We start from the raw sequence: 23,792 nt of genomic DNA, 5'->3' as shown, positions 1-23,792 counted from the left end.
TGTGGGGTGGGGTGTGTGAGAGGATGCACCAGAGACAGAGTAGGGAGCAGAGCAAACAGATCTACTGAAATACACTGCTGAGGGGAGCAGTGGACGAGACAGGAGAGGTCTGCTGCGCCATGTGGGTTACTTAGCTCCCTTGCCGGGGATCAAACATGTGCTGCAGTGGTTGCCCATAGCTTCATAGTGCTGAGACTTAAACCCTTCCACCACCAGGGAGGCCCAGTAACCCTGGTTTTTGTTATGCATTTAAATTGTTCCTCTGAACCCTGTTGATCTTAGAGTTTGCAACTCTTGAACTAAAGCAGACTGTTTGTTGATGTGATGTATGTAAATGAAAAGTGTTCATTTTTTTGATGAGATGATTTTGAGAGATACCAGAAACCCCTATATTTATGAAAGCACATTTGTCATTGTTATATTTCACATGTAAGGGACAATACAAGAATGCAATTGTTCTCTAAAGGAGGCAGTGTTTAATTTGTTGCAGAGAATAGGCATGGATTTGATTGGCACTTAGTAAATAACCATTCCCCTCGTTTTCATGGCTCTTCATCTTGTATCAGTCATATGTTAAGAACCTTGTGGTCAGTAATCTATTCAAGCAGTTTTAGTGTCTAACATAGCCTTGTTTTTTTAATTAAAAATTCACAACTAGGTCTCAGATCTTCAGTGTAAGGTTTTTCGATGTAAGACTTCTCTTTGCCAGAATTAAAATTCAGTTTTAACATCATTACATAAGCTTTTGGGTATTACAAAGCCAAATATTCACATATCTTTCTAAAGCAAACAAAGGATGAGACTATCTGAAATGTAAAATATCAGTTTCTTGAACATGAAGTTGAACATTATTATGGAAAGGGAGGAAAACATAGTTGATTTAACAACAGTATTTACCTAATTCAATTAAAAAAAAATCTGTCTTCTAATGTGAGGATTCAAAGATGTGAAAGGCTGTCTCTGTAATCACATTCAAATACATATACAAGATAAAGTGTAAAGGCTGTTAAACAGAGAGTACAAACAAAATACAATAGGGAAACAAGAAAGAGGGATTATGACCAGGCAGTGTAGACAGAGACTAGAAGAACAGTTCAGGTTTACCCAAGATAATAGTTAAGGGTACTTGTTGCAGGTAGAGGGTCCATGAGCAAAAAGATGAGATTCATGCATTCAGTAATTGTCTAGGGATGAGCAAGAAATGCATTGTGCAGAGTTTCCCAGTGCCAGGGGATGGGAGGCTTTGAACACCAGGCTAAGGTTTTTACTCTTTAGTTTGTAAGCAATGGTAAAACAACAAAGATATTTTTGTGAGGGGGAAGGGGTAAATTTTATGTATTTAGTTGAAGTCACATTCGTTTATAACATTAGGTTTCCAGTGTACATAGTTATAAATCAACATGTGTCTACACTGAGTTCATCACTAAGAGTCCAGTTCCCTTCTTCAGACAGTTGAGCCCTGTGCCCAACTGACACACTCCTCTTCGCCCTTCCCTTCTGCTCGCCACTATTTTGGTCTTACAGTCTAAAAATTGACTTTTTTTTATTTAGTTCACATGTTTTTGCTTTATGTACCACATAGAATGAAATCATACAGGAGGAACACCAAAGATGTTTAATGAAAGCCTCAAATGGGAGAGTGATAGCAGGCAAATGTGAACAACTATTAGAAGTGTTGCAGAGGAAGAATGGTTTCATAGGCCAGGACTTCGCAGGACCCCAAAAATTCTTTCCTTTTGGTCTGAAGTGCTTGCATAGGCCAACCCAACTTCTAAGAGCTCACTGCTTCACATTGAGCTTTTATACTCCCCCCAAATAAGGCAGCATAGCTGAATAAATTATGTGTCTTTATAACATATGTGTATATATTTATGTACATGCATATATACATATGCATATATTTCTGTGTATAATTTTTTACTTTGAACATTATACAGTTGAGTCCCAATTCTCATGAAAGTTACGTGTCCTTTATCTGTTTATTTGAGATCACCCAAAACTCTGAAAGCTATTCTATTTTGTATAAAAGCGAGAATGGCATCCCCTTAACATGGAACACATTTTAAAGTTAAATACAAGAAAACTTACACTGACGGATTTTTTGAATTATATAACTAAGTGTTCATTTTGCTTTGGTTTCTATAGCGCTGCTTGACACTAATGGATAGAGGATTTGTTTTCAATTTGATAAATGACTATATATCTGGATTCAGCCCCAAAGATCCTAAGGTAAGCCATAGAGTATGACTGTAGTAGATAGCAGACATTATAGCCTGTGACCAAGGGTGGCATTTATCCTCCTAGTGGATTTGAAACTGCTGTTTTCATTTCATATCATATGGCTGAATGTCAAAGTGGGAAATATTAAAGAGTGTCTTGGGGTGGGGAGGTCTGTCAAGACTACCAAGTTAGAGGACTCAACATATAACAATGCCGATGGCTAAGACTCACTAGACTGACACAGTAAGGATGCACAGCTGGATGAGTAAGGGAAAAGGTATCAAGTGGGGTCCGTGGCCATCCATGAGCATACTCCCTCTGTCCAGCAGTGAGAATGCAGCCAGGCCTGTGCACTCTTTCTGTTCAGGGAAGCCCATTTGAGACTTGGACTTCTGGGATTTTATTAGGGGCTGGCTTCATATTGGAAGCTCATCAAAATTCCAGATTTTCAGAAAGGAAAGGAAAGCAGATGTTCATCATAAATCACAGTGTTTATACAATAGTCTGGGCTGGCACAGAAGGTACAGCCTTACATAGGGAACATTTCAAAATCCAATTTCCCAAATGCCAGCCAAAGAGCAACCTTGCAGGCAGACCTCTTTAAGGAGAGCAGTCTTGAGCCATCTGTGTTAAGTCTTCCCTGCACAGGTCACATTTCAGGATATGCTTAGATTGCCAAACACTGGTGTTTTGAAAATTAATGCTTACTAAATATGAATTAATGTATCATTTATTTCCATTTAGGTTCTGGCTGAACACAAGTTTGAATTTCTGCAAACCATTTGTAATCACGAACATTACATTCCTCTGAACTTGCCCATGGCATTTGCAAAACCTAAACTTCAACGAGTTCAAGGTACGCATTTGAGTTTTCCACCATTTGGAATTGTGTTTTTCCTTTTTTTTTTCTTGCTAGTTTAGCATAGCATGATGTTTTCTAATGAAGCTAGTCAACTTAAAAGTAACTTCAGAATGTACTCTCTGAAGATAAGGTCATTCATAGCATTCTGTATGTCCTTCTTAGTGTCAGGGGTAGAATTGTAATATGAAGAAATCAGGTATTACATAGGTTGCTACTTAAATACAATTGTCAGAGCCTAGTAAAATTGCTCTTCATAGTAGTGTTTGGGGTTTTTTAAGACTAAATTAAAAAAATATACTAGTGCGTGAATGAATGGAGCATCAAAAGAGAAGTATAGAGGCAAACAGTAATAATATATATGTTAATTTTATGAAATGCTTTCAGTTATCTCCATTGCTAGTTTTATTGAATGCTTTGTTGTGTAGCACTATTCTTATGTTACTGTGTTTTTTATTTGTCCCTTTTCTTTTCATATATTAATTAGATTTTTTTTCATTTGCGGTGGACCGTTTGACTTCAGTAGGTAGGTTTAACTCGGTTCACTCTAAAGAAGTTTTCTGTCTTTAAAAACAATTTATTTGATGAATGGCTAAGATGGATGGGGGCTTTGTTTGCTTTTCAAATCCTCCCTAGCCCAAACAAGGCTTTCGTTAATGTGCCAAGAAAACATAGGAGGCGGTGTGTTGACTTTTAAAATAAGCTCAAGCATTGCTAGAGAAATCAACTTAAAATACCGCCCTCGGAAAACAAGTTCCTGCTCAGCCAGTGTGGGGGCTGGAGGGTATGTTCTCCTAAGTGTGTCGCCTCTCCCAGGCTTGCCTCCTTTCTCTCTGATCCTGCTTAATGACTGCTTGGCCATAATTTTCAAGGTGTGGGAGAAGCTACTGTATTGGATTTATTCAAAATGCTGAAGTAAAGACCATTGCAAAATCTGGCCTCATCAGGCCTGCTGGGTTAGTCAATACTGGCCCTTGTGCATAGAAGTGATTGGGATTCGTGGAGAAAGCAAGACCAATGGCAGGAAGAACATCCCCTGCTCTGGTCTCTAGGGGCACATCTGCTGAGCAGTAGTTTTAGTAGCACCCCTATTCAACCAACCTCTCAGTAGATTCTGAGTTTGTGTAGTTCAAATACTTTGCCCATTAGTTATTGATACCACTGAAGTAGTTAGGGGAAAGAAAAGGAAGGCAGATCATCAGGATTTAGGATTAAATCTGACTACTCAACAGCATTTATTAATCCCTAACTGAATACTTAACATTATATTAAGTACTAAAGAGGCTATAAAAATAATAGAAGACAGCTGTTAACCAGTGGTCTAAGAAATGAAACGTGGAAGAGGAAATGAAGATAGTAGAGCTCTAATGCAGAGATTACTAACCTTATTCACAGTTCCTTCAGAGTAGTTGTGAGCAAATCCCAGTCAGGATATTAGCAGGGGGATTTAAAGTGGACTAAGGATCTGAAAGGGAGCAAACATGGTTCCCATACTCTAAAGTGGTGATTTTGTAAAAGAAGAGATTTGTGTTTGTTGATGAATTAGAATATGATGAGGCTGTTTTTCTTGTTTTTATATCCCGTTCTATTCGGGTCAATATATCACATTTACTAAACCAGTTAGTAGTTCATACTGCTAGAGTGAGTCAGTTGTCTAGTTTCTCTTCCTTTTCCTACTTGAAAAGTATAAACAGATAAGGAAATCAAGTATTGAATAGAGTTACTTAGATTTGTAATTATAACTAAATCTCTTCAGACATAGAAAAATGTGTTAAGACATTACCAAGTGTAGAATCCTTTTGTTCTAGGTGCTTATCTAAGCATTGAAAGAAATCTTGGGGGGTGGGCTGGGGAGGATCTGGGGACTGTGTTACTAATAGAAATGAAATCATCCAGGCAATCACACAACCCATAATGATGAGTGCTCTTGTCTTGTAAAAGTCTGCATGCTCATTCTGTATGATAAAAGAATTGTTCAGGTCCATCATAATCAAATAATAGCACTTGCTAGCATGATCACAGTATTACTAAATAATATACTATTTGAATGCTAATTTTTGAATGTTTTTGTTAAATGGGTATTAAATTTCATTGTATCGCAGATTCAAATCTTGAATACAGTTTGTCAGATGAGTATTGCAAGCATCACTTCTTGGTTGGCCTACTTCTGAGGGAAACCTCCATGGCTCTTCAGGACAATTATGAGATCAGATATACAGCTATCTCTGTCATAAAGAATCTTTTGATAAAACATGCATTTGACACTAGATACCAGCACAAGGTAAGGATGTCCATACGCTCATCAGTGACACATTAGTAAATTTCTGCCAAGATTTTCATTAAAGGTGAAATTTTCAGTAAGGGCATAATATGAGCATTGGTAAAAACTTACAAATAAAATTGGTTTCAAATGGTTAGATTTTAAAAATATTGTCTAGTTAACTGTTGAAGAAAAACACTGATTCCCCAAATCAGATTTAGAAAATAACATAACTGCTTCATGATTTGTTTACATAAACTAATTATGACTTAGGAAATCATATAAAATTATAGGTGCTCTTTCAGATATATACTTTAATATATATCTTTAAATATATTTCTAAATTAATGATATTATTCATTATTAAGTGGTTAATAAGACAGGCTAAGTATGTCACATATAGAATATGTAATATGAAGTTCTTCATCTTATTGAAAAGATGTGGGTGTGACTAGAACCCTTACATTACATTTTGTCTATGAAGGCCACAGCTGTAGTTACTATTTATTGCACCTTTGGCATATATTAATATATTCAATTTTTATTGACGTGAAATCCTAGGGGCTTGAAAGAGACTGCAAACTGTATGGATTTGGAATAACTAACCTGGTATCCAGTGACTCAAGGAAACATTTTTCATAATAATGTGGCCTTTTGTTTTTGCATTCAAATATCAATAAAACATTGTTATCATTTATTATTGTAATCACTTTGGTGAACTGATTTAGAGATGGATTTTACTCTTTCTATAGGATTCCAATTTTTCCCAAATAAACAAAAATATCTATCAGCTGCAGCCAATCATATTTCATTAATTATGAGGTTTTTACTTACCAATCTTTTTAGTTTTCTTCATATGATTCTACTGTAAAGTAGATTCAGACTCCTTAGCTTAAGATGACACTGATGACTTACTGCACTTTGGGTTGTTTTTGTCACAAAATAACTGTAATAACATACCCTAGCTAATTGTAGTTTACCTCATCATGCTGTTGTCTTTATTGTGAGAGTGAGTTAGGCAAGTTAACCGGTGTAGGTGAAAAGATACTTAAGTCATCCAGTCCAACCAAACTTTGTTAAACCTTTGAAAATGCCAGTAATTGCCAGCTCTGGTTAATTGCTGCTTATGTCTAGCAATCAAAAAAGGATCTTATGCAAGTAGAGAAAATGTCCTTAGCTATGATTTCAGAGGACTTACAGGAAAAGAGCAAAATGAACTTGCCCTCCCTGATGCAGGAAGTTGTATTTTTCTCCTCCCGCCTCTTCAGATGAAAGAGAAGGAAAACAGGATTTCACTAGCGTCTCACCTACTGATGGAATTTGTATTGCTTTGTATCACCAGTTTGACATTGTTTACTTTTTCCAATTTTGAGAGCAGTATATGTATATCCACACAGAGCTATTGTTACCTGTAAATAAGTTAAACAGTATCTGAGTGTTGGAGATTTTAGACTGGGAAAGATCAAATTATCAGGGTCATTACCCTGTCAGCAAATTCTCAAGTCCTTTCCTGTTGTTCAGAAGCTTTAGACGGGTGTTAAGAGAGTAGAGGACTATCTTCAATAGAATTTTCTTTGCTTCCTGGGCCTGGTTAACCAAAACTTCCCTTCTAGTATATTGGACAAGAGGGATGTTCTTTCCCATGTTTGGTGCAAAGAATACACTGGTAACCCAAATAAGAAGTTATTTGTCAAGTACATTCAAGTAGAACATGTTCATTATTAATCATGATGCCAGGTGAATGCAGAGAGGGGAGTTTTAAGCCCCCATTATGTCTATGGGGTTCTCCAAAGTGACCCCAAATAAATATAGAATCAAGAAAATAAAACCTGCTTCCTATGGAAAGGCTGCTTTGAGACTAAGTTCCTTGCCCCCTCCATTCACTCCTCAGCTCCTCCACCAGGGAAATTCTGGGGAGGCCACTGGTCTTTATTAGGTGCTACTCATCAACTGCTTTCAGAGATCTGAAACTTGTTATAATTATCATGAGAATCTTTCCCTATTCAGAATAAGAATGTCCACTGTCTAACGTTTCTTCTGGGGTCTATATCAGTTTCAGTTCCTGTACCAGCTGCAGGTGATGTTGACACCTAAGAGAACTGCGGTTTCTGCTTGGGTTTGGGGAAAATCATTTTTCCTTTTGTTTTTCTCTTTTTTAACTAATCTGTGTACATGGTGGGAAAATCAAAATGCTTTGCTCCCATTCCTTACCTCCACCCCTCCCACCCCCATATTCATCTCCCCGGAAGCAGTTACTGTTCTCAGTGTCTTATGTATACTTCTATTTTATGCATGCACAAGCCTAAATGTAACATATATGAGACCACGATGCATTTTTCTTTTCACTCCATGTTATATCCTGAAGATTAGCTCCACCATGTTTAAAAAATTTGCATAGAATTCCATCAAATAGATATATGCTATTTTAATCATAGTTTGATTAATAGATTATTAGGTGATTTTCTATCTTATGTGCAGACTTTTAATCTATTTTTGCACTGACTGTATTTTTCCTGTGTTCCTGGTCACTTAAGAGAACTGTAGTATCTCATTCCTTAGTGATCACTACCTGAAATAAAATGGTTTCCCTTCTGGAAGCTATAATATTAAAATAGCAGTTATAATTTGTTGAGGACTCGCTGTACTCCAGACACTGTATTAAATACCTCACATGAACTAATATCATTATTGTTACCCTCACCTGAAAATATCACTTGGTATTTTCTTATATTCTACCAAAGAGAAACCCATGATTAAGTCACAATCCAAATCAAGTGGCTAGTAATGGGGGAGGGAGGCTGGGATTCATGTGTATCTTTCTTTACCCACTGGGCTCTTAACCACTAGGCTGTTCTGATTTTCAATTCTTAAGTGAGACACTAGAAAATCAGGCAGCTGTTAAAAAGTGATCATCATGGTGCAAAATCTTGAAACCAAAGCCATGTGAAGAATAAAGGAAAGTGATATGGGCTATTTAGCCTTTGGAAGGGTGTATTAAGATGACTCATGGTAACTTGTCTCCAACTTGCCACATAACAGTGCAAGCTTACTTACTCTTTGTGGTTCCAAAGGGCAGAGCTGTACCCAGCAGGTCGAACTTATAAGGAGTGAATCAGTTAAAGGTCCTTTCTAACAGAACCAGAGAAAGGGCTAGAGTGTTTTAGGAGAAATTTTAAAATTAAACTACTTGTCCTGGTTCTCCCCACCCCTCTGACACCTTCCCCCCCACCTCCAAAAAAAGAATAAAAATAAAAACTAGCCACCTGTCAGGAATACAGCTAAGAGCCATTCCTCCCTTGGATGGGAAGTTGAACTAGATTGTGGTTCTTGAACTTCTTTATCAATATAATCTGGGGCACATTCCCAGGATCCAGCCCAAACCTACAGAAGCAGACTCTCCTGGTAATAGACACTGTTATTGATAGCATTGTTAACAGAAGTGAGTCCCTTAAGTAAAATTCCTGAAATTCACTAAAGATGTGTGGGTGGCCAATTAACATACGAAAAATGATTCAACCTCAAGAATAAATGTTAATTGAAGCAGCAGTGAGATACTGTTTATCCTATTGTATTTCATACCTTGACCATTGTGCCCTAGTGGCCTTATCTAAATCTCCAAACCACACAAGGTTTTGAAATATGTAGGGCAGTTCTTGTACCATCACAACCACTGTTTTTGCTAATTTGAGTGTGCGTACATATCTGGTATGTATATTTGTTGTTGAGAAAAGCAGTAAATGAAATTTATCTGAGACTACTGGTGGTCAGCTTTACTTGTGGATTTACAAATGTATCAATCTCCCAAGTCTTAAAATTGACTTAGTAGGTCAAGATAACATTATTTTATTTACAGCTTTAATCACAGCCAAAAATGTTTCTTAAAAATTAATATAGTAATTCGTTATGTTTTTCCCCACTTCTTCTGGTTACCCATTCTTTCAGCTAATGTGTACTGACCATCTGCCATGTGCCAGGCACAGGGGATCTGGCAGTGGGCAAGACAGTGCTCTCCTGAAAGTCAGTCCTCACTAGCATTAAAGAATGGAACTAATGGCATCTGGTTTATTGGTAAAATACTATGAAAAAAAATTTGCCCCTTTTACTTTGTGTAGTTATGTTTGGGGGGATGTGATTTGACTGTATTGTATGTAACTCCAAATACCAACAAAGTCTTGTGTTAGTTTTGATAAATAAGTATAATTTACTTATTTGGGAATAAGTATAAATAGACTCTTGCATCCCTAATTTATTGTCCTTACTAGCCTGCTAGTACTCTTTAAAGTGATAACGGCGCCAGCTGTATTAGTAATATATTCATATCATATACCTATTAGTCTTTTGATCATTATTTTTCAGAACCAACAAGCCAAAATAGCACAATTGTACCTCCCATTTGTTGGACTGCTTTTGGAAAATATACAGAGATTAGCAGGTCGAGATACCTTGTATTCTTGTGCGGCTATGCCTAATTCTGTAAGTAGTTGTGTGTTCCTGTTGGCATTTTATCCTGTTTTGCTGAATGTATTTGCAATCGGGGTCATAGAGTATGATCTCAATTTTTTTTTTTTGGTCTCAGTCTTTTAATAGTTCACCTTTGACTCGTTTTTTACCTTTCCCTAGAGCAACCCTCCTGAAGCTTTCATGTGCATTGGAGTCACTGGGGGAGTTTGTTAGATTCTAATTCATTAGCCCTGGGGTGGAGTTTGAGATCACACATTTCTAACACATTTTTTGGCAGCTTCTGATCCAAGGACCACAGTGTGAGTGATGCAGTCCAAGAGAACACCAAGGATCCCTTGTACCCAGTGTTTTGATTTTTAAGATTTTTGCTGCTCTATGCCTTCATATATTTATGCACCTTGAAAACTGAATAAAAGAGTCTTCACTTCCAAAATGTTGGGCACCAGGGATGGAATCTTTTCCTTTGCTTCTCTCCCTCAAAAGCTTCCTTTCAACACTTCCCGGTGGAGTCATTTTTAGCCCATCCTGGTTGCTCTGTGCTTTTCTTCCTGCCTTACAGTTGAAAGGAACTTTGGAGGTGATCAGCCTCCACTTGCATAACACCCTTTGGCTTTTGCGATAATTGAAACTTTCCTTCTCCCATTTGACCTAAAAGGTTTGCTATCCCCTTTTCCTGGATTTACCTTCTAGAGATCCATAGAACACATGTTCCCACCTCCACATGATACCCTTTCCACACATGCCTCCTAAAGTTTTCTCCAGACCAGGTATTTTCACTTCATTATTCTCTTTCATTCCAAACCCTTGACATTCTTGGTTACACTCTTCTGGGTATGTTCCATTTTACCAAAGACCCTATTAAAACATGGTGCTCAGAACTGGACATTTTCCAACCTGCCTTCTTTGTGGCCCAAGACACCTTCACACTTGACCTTCACACTTTCATTGGCCACATCACATTGTGTGTGGCAGGTTAAACTGTCCTCCACAGCTTCCACTGGAAATTCCCCCAGTTGATTTGTCCTGGGTTCCTGAGAAAGCTGCTTCTCAGCTTCCCGGATGATGTGATTGCCTGTAGCACCCAATTATGTAAGTCAGCTAAATGTGAATGCCAACTCATGCATCACCCAGTTGGGGGTCTGGCTGGTCTTTCTTCATAAACATAAGCCCGTGCTTATACTTACTCCACAACATATGACAGTGGTATTTGGAAATATTCTACTTATATTGTTTTGCAGATCAAGTTCGTCTAGGGCTTCTGATCACACCTCTACTTTTCTAACATCACCCTGGTTCCAAAGAGACCTGGGCCTAGACTATATCTGATGCCACTTTTACCAATCACCTAGAATTATGTCACTTGGCTAGAATTCATGGGGACCACAGTATGATAGTACCTACTTTTTCAAACGAGAAGTCACCATAAAGCCATACTGACATTTACTTTAGGCTTTCACCATAAGCTTTATTTAAAATCAGGGTGCCGGTGCAGCAGACCTCTCCTGTCTCGCCTGCAGCTGCCCTCAGCAGTGTACTTTGGTCAGTCGGCCTGTTCTGTTCCCTGCTCTGTCTCTGGTGAATCCTCTCACCCCCCCACACCTCTGGCCTGTACCCCAGCTCTTGTATGTATAAATAAATCTTTAAAAATAAAATAAAATCAGGGGCCTCCCCAGTGGCGCAGTGGTTGAGCGCTGGGTTGCGAAGCTGCCTGCAGCCTCTGCGGCGCCGGTTAGATTCCCGGCTGCTCCCCGGCCACTGGAGGAGGGTCCCACATGGCGCGCAGACCTCTCCTGCCGCCCGCTGCTCCCCTCAGCAGTGTACTTTGGTCCTTCTGCCTGCTCTGCTCCCTGCTCTGGCTCTGGTGAATTCTCTCACCCTCCCATGTTTCTGACTGTACCCAGTGCATGTATAAATAAATAAATAAATCTTTAAAAAAAATTAAAATAAATAAAATCAGGCTGCCATCTCATACTGCTAATTCCAATTTCTTATCCTAGTGTACAATTTTGTTTAAATGACCGAGGTATCATGTTGTATTACAGGCATCCAGGGATGAGTTCGCATGTGGCTTTACTTCACCTACAAATAGAGGGAATCTGAGCACTGACAAAGACACTGGTAATTAGCCCTTTAAAGATTATATGCTGCCTGGTTGTTCAGAAATGTACCCTGTAGTTCCCAGTATTTTTGAAGTATTTCATAATAAAAACTATACATAGCGTGATTTCTACTAAAGTTTAATTAAGACCCAATGCACATTTACAGCCACATTTCTTTGCTTAGGTTTCTTGTCTAAGCTTGTTTAAAATATAGCTTGGTGTGCTAAGAAAGTAGAAGATAATGAGCAAAACACTAGTTTTCTATCCTCTTACCTGTCTCCATTCTTGGACAAGACACTTCTTTTGAACCCAAGTTTCCGTATCTATAAAATTATCTCTCAAGTTGTGTAGCTTTATTTTATGACTTCAAAGGAAAACCTCATAGTTTCATACATCGTACTATGTGAGAGGCAAAAAATGGCTTTATTTTTTTGGTTTCTTATGATGTTTTGATATAATACATAAACTTCACCTTTTAGATGACCAAGATCTTTTCCCTAAAATATGTTTGTTTAAACTATCCCAATACTTATTTTTTTACACTTTGGTCAGTTGCTAACAAGGACTTGGCTTATTTTCCAGCTTATGGGTCTTTTCAAAATGGACATGGAATTAAGAGAGAAGATTCCAGAGGTTCCCTCATCCCAGAAGGAGCAACAGGATTTTCAGATCAGGGCAGCACCGGTGAACATGTAAGAACCTGAATATATACGATGACCCCAGTGATGCTTTAGGCCATAACAATCTTTCTTTTGATGTACGTAATAGGCTCTCTACTCGCCTGTAGTCTGTCTTGGATCAAAAAAAGCATCCCCTGATTCTTGGATGTTTTAGCAGCTCCTTTCTGTCCTGGCAACTGCTAGTTGGATAAACTGTTTATGTGGGTTAAGGCATTCATCGTTAAGGGTTCTAGTTGAATATGTCCTTTAATCCTAGCATATTATGACCTATTGTGGAGAGAGAAGGTTCAAGTTTAAAATATCTAATCTACCTTGTCATTTCAATCACTGCCTGGTAAGATGAAGTCAACCTTTCATTCTTCTGTAATACAGTAATGACATTAACTTAGAAGAAAAAAATTAGGTTCCCAAATGAATGATCTCACAATCCTAGCATCACTTCATCAGAATATATTCTCCAACCCTTGCATCAAATTGTTTGAAACCTATCATGAAAGTTTGGAATATGTCTGCTTTGAGGCAGAGAAGCCTCATTTTAGACCAGTAAAGTCTTGTTATTATTGAAATCATAGCATCATATAAAATCAGAGTTAGAAGAGTCCCTAACAATAATAAATTCCAACTCCCAATTCACAAATGAAAACTGGGATTGTGACTTAGGACAGCCACATAGCTATGGCAGGCCAGAACACCTGTACCCAGGTTTTCTAATTCCAGCATGTTTCCTGCTATGTCATGGCACTTGCTAGTGTGTACATCAGAATTACTTGAGGGACTTAATAAAAATAGGTGACTAGGTCTCATCCCCTGAATTTTTGATTTAGTCATTCTAGAACGGGAGCTGCTAGTTTGTAGTCTAAGTTCTAAGGTAATGTTAATGCTGCTGATTGAGAATTACCCCTTAACAATCACCGGACTGTACCTTTTCAGCCTTTAGGTACCTATTTTACACCATTTAGAATTATGAGGGTAGACATTGTTGTGTGGCAAATAAAGGGCCATTCACATGGTTAAATGGCTTGCTAATAGTCACACAGCTAGTAGGCATTCAGAATCTAGGTATTTTGTTCTAAGTGAAAGTTCTTAGTAAATCTCACTTTAGTAATCACATATCCCCAGCTGAGTTTAGCTCAACTGAAAGTACTGGTTTTTAACAAGGGTAGAATCTTTAGGAAATGAGTTTTACTTTGGTCATGTAAGATAAGTCTGATCTTGTCATGCTTAACAAACCAGTATCTTTTGTTTTCAAAGATTTATTTATTTGTGCATACAAGAGCTGGGATACAGGCCAGAGATGCGTGGGGGGTTGGGGGGGTGAGAGGATCCACCAGAGACAGAGTGAGGAACAGAACAGGCAGGCTGACTGAAATATACTGCTGAGGGGAGCAGCCGGTGAGACAGGAGAGGTCTGCCTCGCCATGTGGGTTTCTCCCTGGCTGGCTGGGGATCGAACTCGTGCTGCAGAGGCTGTGGATTGCTTCATAGTGTGGTGCTTAACCCCTTGCGCTACCAGGGAGGCCCAACATACTGGTATCTTAACAAAAGTTGTTAAATAATATGAATGTCAAGAGCTTCCCTGGTGGCGTAGGGGTTAAGTCTCAGTGCTATCACGGCTAGAGGTGAGTTCGATCCCCAGCCAGGGAGCTAACCCATATGTGGCACAGAGACCTCTCCTGTGTCATCCGCTGCTCCTTAGCAGTGTATTTCAGTAAATCTGCCTGTTCTGCTCCCCACTCTGTCTCTGGTGAATCCTCTCACTCCCTGCACCTCTGGCCTACACCCCAGTTCTTCTATGCATAAATAAATAAATCTTTAAAAAAAAATAAGGTTACCACTTTCTAGAAGCTCTAGTTTTGAAATATTACTGGGTTCTAGACGTAATGATCTTGTATCATTAGCCCCAATTTTTAGATATATTCTCTGACCTGTTTTAAAAGTTGCATTTTAATAAACTCTAGGGAGAGATTCAAATGAAAGGGTTCTTGTGTTTCTACATATCTTAGTTTAGTTCTTCCTCCATGTAAAAGCTATTTTTCCAGGAGTAGCCACATATTATTTAAAATTTTTACTACTAAAACACAGGACCTATGGGAATGAAACAGCCATAGTAGCTAGAGAAACAAAATAAATTTTGTTCAAGACCACAACGTAATATTAGTGATATTAGATATAATAGTAAAAAGGATTCCTCCCACTTAACTTCCAACTGTGAATAAAATTTGGATTTATGCGTAGGAATTTTCCCAAACAGGACTAATGATAAAAAATGGTTAAGGGAAACTATAATACCAATTTAATTTCACAAATGACCTCTCTTTATATTATAGACCCGACAGAGTTCTACAAGAAGTAGTATATCCCAGTATAACCGATTGGATCAGTATGAAATTAGAAGCCTCTTGATGTGCTACCTGTATATAGTAAAAATGATTTCTGAAGGTGAGTTACCAGCGTATTAAGCAAGGACTCTACTAGATGTGCATCCTCACAGATGCACAGGCTCATGTAGCAAGTACTTGACCATCATCTGTATGTAGAACTGTGCATGTTAGAAATAGACCTCTGGCCTTGAAATGTTTCTGTATTTTAATTTAAAATAGGTTCATTTCAGTCATCCAGGTTTGACCCTGAAATAATCTTTAAAACATTTTGTAAATTAATTTCTAAAATAAGGCCATAGTTTTTAGAAGTGTTGAACTTTTTTTTTTTTCATGCTGAGCACTGAAATACATTCAGTGACCAGTGTAAAAAGAGAAATAACAATGCCAGAATTCATTTTTAATACTTAAAACTTTTATTGACCCAGGATTTAGAAAAACAGAATCAAACAAAAAGGCCGAAGGCATTATGAGGATCAGGAAGGCCATGGTGGTTTCTGCAGTGCCACTGTATCACATTACATGGTATTAGGTTCTCTTTCAGGCTGTTGTTTCCCCCTTGTATTACAATTGTATTATTTATTAGCATTACAAATTCTTTTAATTATATGATGGAATATAACCAAAGGACTTGGATGAAACCACATGTCCTCTGAAAGTAAAATCAAAAGGTTACTTATGCACAAATACCACACTTATTTATGTAATTCCCTCCTTTTTCTTCCTCTCCTCAAAAAAGAAAAAAGTATGCTGCAATGCAGTACATAAAAGTACCTGGGTTCTGATCATCATATTTTTCTCATTTTCTATTTTTTTGGTATAATTTTTAGTAAATATTATTTGTTTCATATTTTCTTTTGTACTAATGAAGGCTATAAGAACAAAATAAATAAGCTTACACTTAACTAGCTAGAGAAGCAAAATAAATTAATAGTTACATATGAGTAAGGAATTCTAAAGTAATCAGTATCTTATATCTTATGCTTATACAGGCTATAGAAACAAATTAAGCTTACACTTAACTAGCTAGAGAAACAAAATAATAGTTATATATGAATAAGTAGTTCTAAAGTACATCAATACTTTATATCTTATGCTAATACAGGCTATAGGAACAAAATAAGCCTACACTTAACTAGCTAGAGAAACAAAATAAATTAATAGTTATATGTGAATAAGTAATTCTAAAGTACCTCAACACTTTATATCTTATGCTAACACAGGCTATAGGAACAAAATAAGCCTACACTTAACTAGCTAGAAAAACAAAATTAATAGTTATATATGAATAAGCAGTTCTAAAGTACATCAATACATTATATCTTCTCTTATACTTATTTAGCTAGAGAAACATTAAAATAAATCAGTAGCTATATCTGAGTAAGTTCTAAAGTACATTAATAAAACAGTTGAAAAACAATTAGAATTTTTAAGTTCTAAGACTATATGATTTAAAGTAAAGGTCAGAAATTATATTAAAGCTAATGTGATGGGCCTCACTTTCATATTTTGGGGGAAAAATTAGTAAAGGGAGATAATTTTCAAGCCCTGGTGGTATTTCCTTCCAGGAGAAAATGGTGTAGTTAACAACTACAGCCACAGCTCACTAATTTTGTCTTTCCACAAGGTGAAAAGTGGGGGAATGTAGAAAGTGAGTGCTAATGTATCTAGGGTTTCATTTTAGGGTGATGAAAGTATTCTGAAATTGTAGGGGTGATTTTAACAGCCTTTGACTGTATTACAAATTACTGTGCACTGTTTAAATGGGTGGGTTTTATGGTATATGAAATCTCTGAATAAATTTGTTTAAAATAAAAAAGAGAGGCCCACCATACCCATGAAAAAAATACTGAAAGAAAATAAGATGGGGGGGAAAAGGTGGGGAAAAGAAAGGGAGATGTATTGCTGACTGGTTTTCCACTCCTTCATTCCAGTACACATGCACACACGCACTCACACTTGTATACTCTCTACCATATACTGTGATGACCAGCGACAATTCTCTGGCTGCTTTTTTTAATGTTGCGGGTGAAAACCGTGACTGCTTTGTTTCTTGAGGATTTCCGCGGTTTCTCCTCCTTTTGTAAATGTTGACCTCACTTGCTAAATATTTGGTCTTTGTTAGTTATGTTTGTCTTGCTCTTGCTTTTTTGATATTTTAAAGCATTTAAAATCATGCTGTATGATATCTGCAAAGTCACAGTCTATAAAGTCATATTCATTTTATTCTGAAAAATATCGGCTTTTGAGTCTCTCTCTCTATGGATGTCTTGTCCGGTAAATATTTTAGTCACTCTATGTGTTTTTAAATGATGAATGTGTTTAAATATTGAAATCAAGTAAGTCTATACCTTGCAAGTCCTCTCTTGGCTTTCTTTTCATTGTTTCATGAACAGCAACTTAATTTCAACAAAAGATGGTAGACTTCTACAATTTAATATGGAAGTGGAGTTATTCTGAAGACAGGGTTTCCTTCTCTATTTGTAGCTGTATTTTATTAACTGGCAGTCATTTGCTGTTTTAGATTCACAGTCATTTGCCAAACAGTTTTTGGTCTTACTGCCTTGTTTATTGTATCTTGAGAAATGGAACAGGAGTCAGGGGTTATTAGTTACAGTCTGAATTGACAGGAAGACTGTCCTCTTGCAAAAAACAAACAAACAAAAAAAAAAAACCAGCCTTTTCCTTGGGAGGAAAGTTACTTCCCCCTTTTTTCAGTCTGTACCCTGGCCTTTCTCTTTATTGTAGACACCACAGTACAACTCTCGGTATCAACCTGAGGCTTAGTAGACACCGCACTTGTAGATTGATTAGGATTCTTACTCAAAGTCGATTGTTCTTTGGAAGGTGACTGGCTACTGTCATCTCTCACTGAAAACCCAGTGCTGGGACGAGCAACAATATATGATGGTCTTCTTTTCCCACCAGATTTTAAAGTATAGTCAAGTGGAAATACATTTAAAGAGGGCCTTTCCCTTCTCTGTATAAAAGGGGGAAATAAGCTTCTGTTAAAATCAGGCATATTTTCCTCGGAAGTTTCAGATGCTACATGAGTAGCTGGGTTTTCTCCGGGCGAAATACTAGAAATATTCCAAGAGAAATCAGACTGAGTGTCACCTTTTTGCATGGAGGGGTCTTGTGTGGAGGTCTGTTTCCTTTTTAGCTTGTCTTCAGGAGGTTTTGAGGCACCCTGAAATCCAAACCCCCTTTGAGGACTAAATGTAGATGATAAAGGAAAATTTGCAGTTAATTTCTGGTTGCCACTACCCCCTTTGGTCAGTTTACCGCCATAGAAAGTCTTCTGAAAAGAACTCTCTGGCCCCTCAAAGAGATTCTGACTACATAGTGAAGGTGGAAAGCTTGAACTTTGCAGGGGTTCCTTTTTGCCTGAAGATTTCATCTGTTCAGTGTGTGGTTGCTTTATCATTTTGCTAGGCAAATGAATCGGATTTCCCTGCCTGGGGTCCCGGAGTGAATAATCTGGCATCCTTCTTTGAGTAGTAGGAACAAAGTCCTCATCACTATCAGTTACAGACTTGCGAAGCTGTTTCTGATGCAATTTTAGTCTTTCAGAAAGCCTTTTATTTTCCTCTCTTAACTTATTCCTTTCTGCAGTTAGCTCAGAAATAAACTTAAGATTTTGTTGTTGTATATCGTAAAATTCTTGCTGCAGTGTATTCCTGTATGTTTCATTCACTGAACAGCGGTCACATACTTTTGTACTTAATTGATCTCGCAAGTCATGAATGGTGCCATTGAGGACTTTCTGTTGTTCTGTCAACTCTTTAATTTTGGCTATGGAGCCCGTCCACCTTCCGTCTGCCAATCGCTCTTTTCTCAGGCTGGTTAACTTTGCCTGCAAGCGCTGTAGCTCTCTGTCATGGAGCTCTTTAAGTGTTAGCCAGGTCTTTTTAAACTCGTTAGAGGACAAGTCACAAGTACTAAGCTGCAGTTTCTCTTTATCCGAGGGTTTCCTGCCACCTCCCGTGCCCTTGCCTCCTCCACCCTCGCTCCCAGCCTGCATCATGTCTGGCTGACAGAACAGCGGTTGAGATAGGCCGCGAGTTGGACAGCGCCCACCACAAAATGGCGGACGCGCTGCTGACTAGAACTGGGCCGTGGCAGGGATGGGCTTCTTACCGCTTTTACAGATCTTCTCAGAAGCTCTCTCAGGGCACAGGGCAGGAACGATTGTTCAAAGATGGACGGAAGGGCCTGATTTTTTTTGGTGGAGAGGAGGCGCCGAATTTTTGACTGAAAAACAGGAGAAGAGAAGGGAAACCGAAGTTTCTGGCAACGTCCCTTCGAGGCGAGGCCGGAAACCCAGTGACTTCTGGGGGAGCGCCAACCACCGAGCGGAAAGCATCCAGAAGCTGGGGGTGGGGGGAGACTGGAAGTGGCCGCTAGACCTGTGTTTGAAAAACAAATCTAATTTGACCTCAATTTGGCAATTTTTACCTTGATCAATATTTGGTAATCATGGAAATTCTCAATATGCTTGGTCTTAAAAAAGATTGAAAGTAGTTAAGTCAAAACCCCCCTACATAGCGCACCAGCTCACCCCTGCATGTAACCAACGTTGTCCAATCTTGCATCCCCATCACGTGAGGCTCTAGCTTCGTTGGAAGTTTGGTCATTCACACTTGCCGTACCTTTGAGATTCTTAATTATAAAAGACACCATTCGCCTGCTTTATCTGAATGGGATAAAGGAATGGCAAGTTAATGGTAGCAATGGTGTTCTTTTAATTTCAGTAAATAGGTATGTTGGGGGAAGTAACAAAAAGGAATAGGCGAAAAGAGTGATGGAATAGATCTAAGGGACTTTTATACCTGAAATTGTTATTCCATATATTTGTGTGTGTGCATAGATTTGTGTATTGGTAGGACTTTGAAGTTTATAATCCAAAGGCAAAGAAGAAAAAATGATGTCTCTTCCCCTAAAGAAGGTTGAAAGTTTTCAAACTCTTTGGTTCACAGAGCCCTTTCCATAGCTGGCAGAGGTACTTGACCCCCTTGGGGATAATGCAAATAAGCCTGCTATCTTTCATAAAATTTTAGGAGGTTCATTAAAAACTGCAGATCTGCTTTCCTACTTTCATCTTCTGGGATGATACGAAGATTGGGATAAGCCATCCAAAAGAATATAAAGTAAATAAAAATAATTTCAAATTGAAATAATTGCAGTTTCAATGATACATTCAGAATTTATTCAAAAGAATACAGTGTGTATGTTGAGCAGTAGTGTGGGAGAAGAGGACATAAATGAAACAGAATTAGCCCTGAGTTGATGGTTGTTGAAACTAGGTTATTGGTACTTTGGGGTTCTCTGTGCTATTTGCTCTAATTCTCAATATCTAACACTTCATTTATTCCATTTTCAGATACTCTTTTAACTTATTGGAACAAAGTATCTCCTCAGGAGCTTATAAACATTCTCATACTTCTAGAGTAAGTTATGTTAACTTATTTTATAAACTTTGTAGTTATTTGAGGGAAACTTAATTTATACATAAAATATTACCTCTTTTCTATTTGCTGATAAATCAGGAAATATTAAGCTATTTTGATAATATAGAAACTGGCATCAGGTTCTCTATACATAGAAGAAAAACATGGGGATAGAATACGCACAGTGTTATAGAAAACTCTAGCCAATAATAGACCATCTTTATAGACCAGCAGGAGTTTTTCAGTGATCTGTAGAACAAGAGGTAACATCAGCTATTCCAAATCATTCACTTGGAGTAGCTAGCTGCTGGTTTAATGGAGCAGATTAAATGGTTGGAATTTAGAATTTGTACTCTTATGTAGAGCTAAGCAGTTTTATCCACTATATATACATATTCTTCATTCCGAGACAGCTGAGGAGAAACCTAATAGTGTTTTCTTCCTAGAAGGTGATAGGAAGTTGTCCTATATTTTATGCAGACCTACTTTTATATCATTATTGAAAGCTAAAAGAAAAACTTGTATGAAAGTGTAAGAACTTTTAAAATAAATAGTACTCATATATGGTATTATATGTGCATGTTTACCAAAACACAAAGAGAAAAATAAGTGCAGGAAATTTTTATTGAAGTCTTCTACAAATTTTACAGAAAATACTAATAAACTAAACAGCAGCTAAGATTTTTTTAAAGATTTATTTATTTATTTATTTATACAAACACTGGGTACAGTCAGAAGCACGGGAGGGTGAGAGAATTCACCAGAGCCAGAGCAGGGAACAGAACAGTCAGACTGACGAAGTACACTGCTGAGGGAAGCAGTGGGCGCTGCAGGAAAGGTCTGCGCACCATGTGGGACCCTCCCCGGCAGCCAGGGATCAAACCGGCGCTGGAGAGTATGCGGGCAGTTTCACAGCCCAGCACTCAACCGCTGCGCCACCAGGGAGGCCCTAAGATTTATTTTTTTAAAAAATACTACACTATACTGAAATATTTACTAATGAAACTAATATGATGTTGGGGATTTATCTCCAAAAATATAGGAGGTAGGGAGGATGGAGGAAGAGCAGGAGACCTGTTCGGGGCAGAGGGTAAATAAGAATGGCCATGAGATGATCATTGTGGAAGCTGGTAGGAGTTTAGTATGCTCTCCTCACTATTTTTGTTGTTCGTGTTTGTGATTTACAATCATAGAAAGCATTGCCATGTCATTGTAAAATAAAATAGCCATGGCCCCAATTTCTAGGACTTAAGAACCTTATTTAGGTTTTACTGACTGTGCTAGAAGTGTTTACTATGTTATAAAGTGCAAAGGATGATTTATATTGGCAGGTCTTTCAAATTGAATAAAGATGGGGCTTTTTAGTGTTGATATAATTGTGGCAAATAAACTTAAAAAATAGGTGTAATATGGCAAGCCCACAAGTAGTTATGTGTATACCAAGAATTATATCATCATAATATTTAAATAGGCCATGCTTGTAACACATGACTTTTCAAATTATTATTGAATTGCAGAGTGTGGTAATATGTTGCTAACATGTTTTTTTCTTTTCTAGAGTATGTTTGTTTCACTTTAGATATGTGGGGAAAAGAAACATAGCGAGGTAATTCCCATTGTATTTCTACTTTTTTCTTTCACTTCCCACAGAGGGCAGTCTTAATCAGACCAGGTAAAACCTAAATTATGAATTTTGAGTTAATAGTAAGACAGCCATGATTTATTTGACTTGTGTCAACTCAAAGTTTAAACTGTGAATTGATATATATTTAAGTTTTCCAAAGGGTAGTGGTTAGAATGATAAACAGATTTTCGGTTTTAATCCTAGAACAGATGCTTTTGTGAAGTAGGTGAGATAGGGCAAAAGGGTGAAAGCCAGGCAAAGACAGGAAATAGGAAAGTGAGGACAACTTAAGGTCTGTATTTTCATCTGTCTTTTCATCTGCAATCTGTCAGTGCTCACCTCAGTTACTAAGATATGTAGAAATCCCCAACAACACTTGGGGCATGCATGATATATTATCTATTTCTAATTTTTTCTATTTAAATCTTAGTGAAATAAGTACTTAAATAAATGTTTGCAGAAAAGATTACCCCCTTATTTCAATTAGATATATTTTAGGAGTAGAGTTAATCTTGAAGGACTTCAAATAGAGTTCTTTTTTTAAAGTCATATTCCATGGCACTTTGAAAAACCACTTGGATGGAGTTTATGGATGAGTCTGTAGAACATTCTAATATTTGATAATTCAAGTGGTAATTTGTAGTCTTTCCCCAGGACTTGGAGAGGTTTGATAACTGCTACCATGGGCCTTAGCTTAGGACCGTGCTGGCTCTCCCATTGTTTACTAGAGTGTAGACAACTGTTTCTCTTCCTTAGTTCCTTATGATCTAGTTGTAATTTTTTTTAAATGGAACCATAAAATGAAAGAAAACAAAGACAAATGTGCAAATCCTAATAGACATGTTTACAGAATAAAAATTTCTGATCCAAGTCTAACTTGAATCCAGAAACACTAGATTGGCACTCATTCTTAAACATCTGAGTCTAAAGTTCGCCCCCATCTCACTGTAACTCTTGAGTATCCCTGTTCCTGCTTTCTCTCACTCTTGACTTTCCTCACCTCCTGAATCTTAGGTGACGTTCTGGAGGAAGAGGAGAAAAGAGCGAAACTCTCTCAATTCCTTAATTATATTCTTCTAGTATAAACTATTTTACATAGACATTAAAACCTCATACAATTTCCAGTGACAATTCATGTAAGCCTAGTAATAGTTGATAGAATATTGAGCATAGTACACAGTATTTATGTGGGAACCTATTCATTTGTTAGATTAAAAAAATCTAATATTGAGATCTAGGCTTTCAGTACTCCATTTCCTAACTTTAAAATGTATTTTAGGGTGCATGATGCCTGGCTGTCAAAACACTTTGGAGTAGACCGAAAATCGCAAACCATGCCAGCTCTTCGAAACAGATCAGGAGTAATGCAGGCCCGGCTTCAGCATCTTAGTAGTCTGGAAAGTTCATTTACACTTAATCACAGTAAGTGAAGTTGTGTGTAGGTTACTCATCTACAGACACATAAAACTATTAAACCTTAAAGAATTCCTGGCTTAAATCACCAATATGAATGGAAATGATTATCACGTGCATAGACATATTTGCATACCTCTGTGTGTTTATTTCATCATACATGAATATATAATCTAAAAAAAGCCCACATGGATTTTTCAGCAATTTTTAAGTAATTGCTTTACCCCCTTAGTTTAGTATCGAAGAAGTTAATTTTTCCCCACTGAATTATTGTTCTTGTCGTATTTTTTTACATTGGATATTTTTCATTCCTACTGTAAAACTTTAATGCAAATAATAGCATCTTAA

At 37.6% G+C, this 23,792-nt stretch overlaps 1 protein-coding gene across 2 annotated transcripts in view; it reads left to right on the top strand.

The window, feature by feature from the left end:
- Window positions 1-23,792, top strand: part of DOCK11 (dedicator of cytokinesis 11) — a 175,087-nt gene that overhangs the window by 110,345 nt on the left and 40,950 nt on the right. The window contains exons 29-39 of one of the 2 annotated variants that reach the window (XM_037512031.2): window positions 2,146-2,229; window positions 2,965-3,076; window positions 3,567-3,605; window positions 5,182-5,360; window positions 9,696-9,812; window positions 11,843-11,918; window positions 12,482-12,591; window positions 14,907-15,018; window positions 20,341-20,407; window positions 21,966-22,013; window positions 23,311-23,453. In XM_037512031.2, the coding sequence (XP_037367928.1) occupies window positions 2,146-2,229; window positions 2,965-3,076; window positions 3,567-3,605; window positions 5,182-5,360; window positions 9,696-9,812; window positions 11,843-11,918; window positions 12,482-12,591; window positions 14,907-15,018; window positions 20,341-20,407; window positions 21,966-22,013; window positions 23,311-23,453 (1,087 nt within the window). The remainder of the gene's footprint in view (window positions 1-2,145; window positions 2,230-2,964; window positions 3,077-3,566; window positions 3,606-5,181; window positions 5,361-9,695; window positions 9,813-11,842; window positions 11,919-12,481; window positions 12,592-14,906; window positions 15,019-20,340; window positions 20,408-21,965; window positions 22,014-23,310; window positions 23,454-23,792) is intronic. The other variant, XM_037512033.1, reaches the window with a different exon arrangement.

The sequence above is a fragment of the Talpa occidentalis genome, unplaced genomic scaffold, assembly GCF_014898055.3.
Source record: "Talpa occidentalis isolate TD23 unplaced genomic scaffold, MPIMG_talOcc4v2.1 talOcc4.15, whole genome shotgun sequence".
NCBI lineage: Eukaryota > Metazoa > Chordata > Mammalia > Eulipotyphla > Talpidae > Talpa > Talpa occidentalis.
The sequence above is the reverse complement of the archived record's forward strand: the minus strand, read 5'-3'. Positions and strand labels throughout refer to the sequence as shown.